The sequence below is a fragment of the Colossoma macropomum genome, unplaced genomic scaffold, assembly GCF_904425465.1.
Source record: "Colossoma macropomum unplaced genomic scaffold, Colossoma_macropomum, whole genome shotgun sequence".
In the NCBI taxonomy this organism is placed as follows: Eukaryota; Metazoa; Chordata; class Actinopteri; order Characiformes; family Serrasalmidae; genus Colossoma; species Colossoma macropomum.
Genome location: NW_023495396.1, coordinates 41,474 through 47,284, shown reverse-complemented (window position 1 = coordinate 47,284; position 5,811 = coordinate 41,474). Strand labels below are relative to the sequence as shown.

The window sequence follows — 5,811 nt, the reverse complement described above, 5'->3', positions numbered from 1 at the left end:
GATGTATTATTCATGTTGTTGGCTATGTATTACTGCCCGTAGTGTAGTCCAGTGTTTGAGGAGTTTGATCATAGTTAGATGGTCGTGTTATGCACTTCAATGTAGTTTTCTACAGAAAAAACATCAGATTGCTATCAGCGTTAGCCAAGGCTTGAGCTTTCAGTATCAATGCTGGAAAAGAAAAAGTGCCATCTCTACGGTTCACTGGACCCCAACATCAGAAAATACAAACTGTCTTTACTCTGTGTTTATTGTGATACTATTTCAGAGATAAGCAAGGTCATTGTAAGGGTACCTTCATTATACATTGGGTGCATGCTGTTGGGAATTTACAGTAAACAAGCTTCATGATGAGCCTGACAACAAAATACATGCTGTGCTCACTTTTCTTTCCTTAGAGGAGTTTCATAAACACATACGCTCACCAAGCCATGTCCTATCGGGTTTAAACCTGTTGTTCTCATCAGTCGACAGAGAGAAACATTCACAGGGTATTGTCACAACATCACTGGTAAAGGAGGAGAACGTATGGTCCAGACCAAAAATTAGACATTACAATGAAGAAAACTGTCATGCAAGTGATGGGGTTCTTGATCTCCACCACTGGTTGGTTCTTTGTGTGCTGCACACTGGCAATGAACTACTGGAGGTTTACCTACATAGGTGGACAAGGAGGCTCCTGGGTCATCAAGGCAGCATGGTACTGGACCACCCTCTGGAGGGACTGCTATACGGATACAACAGCTGTTGACAACTGCAGGGAATATGACGTCCTGTGGGTTATCAACCCCAAAAATACGGCTGAAAGAGGTAAAATGAACCACAGTTTTCTTCTGTTGAAAACTAACAAAAGAGCGTACAATTGTGGTGATATACTTTTTTGAGTATATGAACACATGAACAACTGCATGCATCTAGTGCTGTCTAAGTTAACCCCTTAAAATCCCAGGCGTATTATACACTAAGCCTAATTATTCAGTCACTACAGGGACTTCAACTCAATGAGCTATTCTTAGGTCATGGAAATGTGTAATAAAACAGTGGCCCCACAATCGTAGCCTTCTCACTTAAATACTGCTTTCAAATGGCTTTTAAAGATATATCTTAGAAGACTGTGCTGGGCAGGGCTTGTTGAAGAACTATGGATAAATCAACGAGCGGTAAACTAACAAAAGAACCAACAAAGTGGAACTCCAGTTGCCCTCAAGAGCCTCCACTGTAACAAGAATCCACAATCTGTATGAACGAGATTGAGAGGCTATAATCATGGAAGAGTTGAAACCATTGACTATATATATAACATAAATGACATATACACTTATTGGTTCAAACATGCAGCCACTGTTGCTCTCACTGGACATCAGTGATAAAAATTGGACACTGTGTTCACTCTGGGGAAACCATGTGGTTTTCATGTACAGGTTCATGTAAACTCACACAATGAAATAATGTCATTGAATTAAAAGTGAAAAAAATACATTCTGATGAAGCTTGGTTTGTTTACTCATATAGCTATAAATGCAAATATTTTTTCTTTAGGGTCATATTTAAGCAAACAACAAAAGACATTATTAACTTAACATATTTACCAATAGCAGTAGTGATAGGAACAAGCAGCTGGTCATTTTATTAATTAATTTTTACAGATTATTTTATTAATTTTGCTTCTTGAATTGTTTGAAAAAAAATATAACATTGTGCTCAGTTTTCATAGTCTTTTTCATTTCTGGGCACTACAGTTTTGCTGCTGCATTTTGTCCAACTTGTCCACAGACCTCAGAAAACTAGAGATCTTGTATATTGGGAAAATGTTTTCATGTATCATCATGTAGCTTTGGAGGTACTGTACCTGTAATACTTCAGTAATGTCTTTTTTGTGTGCTGTTATATCATTTCTTCATGCAGTAGACCAGTGGTCTCCAACCCTGGTCCTGGAGTGCTACCTTGCTGCAGAGTTTACTTCCAACCTGTATCCAATAAGCTGCTCTGCCCTTACTTAACTCTATAAATCTGATCCAGCCAATCAGGGACTTGGGAAGAGGTTGATAAGCTGGAGCAGGTGTGGCGAATTGTGGTTGGAACTAGGCTCTGTAGGAAGGTAGCTGAAGAGCATGGTTGGAGACCACTACAAAAGAGCTAACACTTTGTTTTTTCCTAAATAATAAAAGTACACATTTCTACAAACTTTAAACTTCCAGTTTATGAGAAATTCAAGCAAGAGTGAAAAAGTTGCTTTAACAATCTGGTTGTAACAGTTGATAAAAAGTCTGGTAAAAAAAAATGCAAGTACAGTTAATATTAAACAGATGTATGTTGTTTGAACTAGACAAACTATCCAATCTAAACACATAAACATATAAGTCATAGTACACAGTCATGTTTAAAAGTAACTTAACAACTACAGAGGAACTGTCCACTTACTTGAAAGTGCAGCTTTTGCATAGTTATTGTGGAATGTTTCTGCTGTAATGTGGTAACCTGATCAAATTACATTGATTTATACCAATCAATAACACATATTTAAAAGTAAATATGATAAGATAAATGGTCATCTGCCCTCACTGAATAAAACAGTCACAATACAGAATGTTTTAAAGCAAGAACTTTGGTTACCATGTCACAACACAAACAAACTACTGCAGCTAGCTAAATGTTAGAAAAATTGGCATTTGCCCTCATAGGGAAGATAATTACACACATCTCTTGTTATAATCAGAAACATCTTGTTGGAAAAACAGCAGTTCATACAAATGCAATTACCTTCACTGTTACACACTTTTATGTGTGATTACATATGCAGAAATATGTTGAGTCAAGTCAAGTCAAAGTTCATTTATATGGCGACAGGCGTGGTCACAAAGCAGCTTTACAGAAAAATCCAGATCCAAGCCCCTATAATCGTTGCCAGTAACAACAATGGCGAGGAAAAACTCCTTAAAAGCAAGAAGAAGAAACCTTCAGAGGACACAAGACTCAAAAGGGGAACCCATCCTCCTCTGGTCCACAACAGATAGCAAACAGTAGCACAAGAGCAATATGAACAGAGTATAAGGTTTTAACATGAGTGTAAATATTAAAAATACAGAAAAGGGGAAAAGCAGGTGAAGCAATGGCTGTGCAGCAGCAGTATCATCAGGTATCATCAAATATGCTGTTATAACTACCAAGATACACTTTCATAATTACCTGAGTAAAATCTGAAGTTGATACACATGTTTATTTACATAAGCTGTACTGCTGTACTCTGTCTGTAACAGTGAACACTGTTCAGCAGTAGTGACATTGTTGTTGCATGTATTTTTTTAATGTGTAACTACACAGTTATTAAGGACACAGTATAAAGTGGGACGAAATATTATAAGCTAAAATGTAATATTTTATTTACATTTTTGTTTACTTTGCATAAAACGTCCAAAAATAAAGTGTTTAAAATTCAGATGGAGGGATAGGGACATCTCTCGTGGTTAAAACCTTCATGTGAAAGCTGTACTTGCCTGTCTAGCTCATCCTGTGAGGTCTAAACACTTGAATCTGGAGAAGTATCTGTCCATTCGCTGTCAAAATCCACAGATGATGTTGCTGTGGTAATACGAAAAGATGACTAAAAGCAGGTTCTACTTGAACCTGTTTAACTACATACAAAATCCAAGTTACCTTTACCCCCATTAGGCAGTGATCTGTTCTGCCCTATCTAGAGTCGATAAACTTGATGAAATGACTGCCAACAGCAGCAGGTGGGTTAATGCTAAGGTGAACTGAAGAATCCGGGAAATGAAATGAAATCCATTACAGTTTGTCATTAGGTTCTGTAAAGCTTGTATAATCTAGCAACAGTAGCTATAAAAGAACACATGAATAGGTCAACTGACTCACTGTACTGACCTGTGAATTTCACACTGTTTGCATCTGATTATTGTCTTCCTTTCTGAACAGGATATATCCAGACTGTGCGAGGTTTGGTGCTGTGTGGAATGGCTCTAGGCTTATTTGCTGCGATATTTTGCTTTATTGGGATGGACTGTACATACATTGGTGGAAGTGAGAGAACCAATGATATAATATTATTGACAGGAGCACTTTTTCATTTTCTTGGAGGTATGAAATTTCATTTATTCATAAAAAGCTTTTTTTCTATGTGTTTTTTGTTTTATTTTCTCACCGTTTGACATTCTGTATTGTCTCCTGAAGGTGTGGCCGATGCAGCTGGTTATTGCTTATTCACAATTAGATTAGGAAGAGCAGCGTTTGCACGCATGTCATCAAAAGGCATCCTGAGGTATTGAACCCTGTTTATAATTATTAATGTTTGTTTACTGTGGTAAATATAATAAATTACCTTTTTAAATCATTATTAGTAAATAGGCAGCATTATGAACAACAACACTGCGCACACCACTAGATTTGTGAATCCAATGCCTGTACCCTGTCAAATTTATTATATGAGTCAATTTTCATTCATCCAGAAAAATGGCCACTAGGGGGCCTGGAATACGGTTTAAAGACCATGATGGTAAAATAATTGAATTAAGTTTACTGTGTGATCACAAAAAAAAGTTAACACAAGAGAGTAGAATGTATATTCATGTTGTGGGCCTATTTATTTGTCACTTTTCTTCCTTTTAATGTTTCATTTGCAATTTATCTTATTTCTTTTATAGGTATCAAATAGGGCCTCCAGTATACCTTGGTTTTGTAGGCAGCTTTTGCATAATCCTGGGCTCTGTTTTATATCTTGTGACTGTCTACAGAATCATCGTACCAAAGAGGTAAAAGACACACAGGCAACACATTTACAAGACACAACCACATCACATTTCATTTGGTTCTTAATTAGTAACTATATATGTTATAGACATGGAACCCTTATTATTTTGTTCACATATGCATAAACTGAGGTGCTTTTTTTTTGTAGAGAGTTGGACGCATCCATGCCGAGAAAGCCCATGACCGCTAAGAGTTACGTTCCACTGGCCAAAAGTAGAACATTATACAATGATGACCACACAGCATCAATTCACTCCGATCTCTCAAGGCCCTTAAGCAAGTTAAGCGGTCATGTGTCCAGAGTTTCTCATATTACAGAAATGTCTGACAGAGATGATTTTGTTTGAATGTTAAATCATTTTTCATATCCTGAACATTGAAAATAATAGTGTAGCACAGTCATCCTGCAATCATGGACTTTTCATCCACCTGTTTGTTTACATAGTAATGGTTTTAATTGATTAATACTCATATCATCACTTTCAGAACAAAACCTTGCATGGAAGAATGGAAAACATTCTTAACTGTAATAATTGTTAATCTAATGACATTTTATTTTATTTTAACTTTAGATTCTTTTTTATTGGTTCATTTGTCATGAAGTGTTCATGCAATGTAAAGGACAACTGGCATTTTTTAAAAAGTTGTAAAATAAAAAAAAAATCAGGACATCAGATTCTGATATGACAGTAACTATATTGTTCCGTATGATTTTTTTAAAGTAGCGTAAGTATAATAAATATATCACATCAGCGAAATATATCACAGGTTGAAACGTTCCTGAAAATAAATATTGGTTTTATAATATTTAACATTTTTTCCTAGCTGTCCACATAAAGCAGGTTGGACTTGAGAAATGATCCCCGGCGAAACAGACTACCTGCCAAGCTAAGAGAAAGCTTCTGTTATGTGTTCTGCAATTTTGTGTGTTTATGTTTTCAACAATAAAGTCACTTCATTTGTACATAGGAATGCATTTGTGAAGCACAAGCATTATGACTCACTTAATTGTATTGATTCTATCAAACTACCCTTTATGAAATGAAT

The 5,811-nt window shown here is 36.2% G+C and overlaps 1 protein-coding gene across 1 annotated transcript; it reads left to right on the top strand.

The window, feature by feature from the left end:
* The first annotated feature begins 461 nt into the window (after positions 1-461).
* On the top strand, positions 462-5,111 carry LOC118802034 (claudin-10). The gene is made up of 5 exons (XM_036562483.1): positions 462-810; positions 3,934-4,095; positions 4,189-4,276; positions 4,659-4,766; positions 4,913-5,111. Exons 1-5 carry the CDS (start codon positions 558-560, stop codon positions 5,109-5,111), a joined length of 810 nt encoding a protein of 269 aa, XP_036418376.1. The 5' UTR covers positions 462-557.
* The last annotated feature ends 700 nt before the right edge of the window (positions 5,112-5,811 follow it).

Coding starts and splice junctions, on each gene's coding strand:
- LOC118802034 (XM_036562483.1), top strand. CDS start 558: ATGAAGAAAACTGTCATGCAAGTGATGGGGTTCTTGATCTCCACCACT. Junction 4,096..4,188: donor ACTTTTTCATTTTCTTGGAG/GTATGAAATTTC, acceptor TGTCTCCTGAAG/GTGTGGCCGATGCAGCTGGT. Junction 4,767..4,912: donor AGAATCATCGTACCAAAGAG/GTAAAAGACACA, acceptor TTTTTTTTGTAG/AGAGTTGGACGCATCCATGC.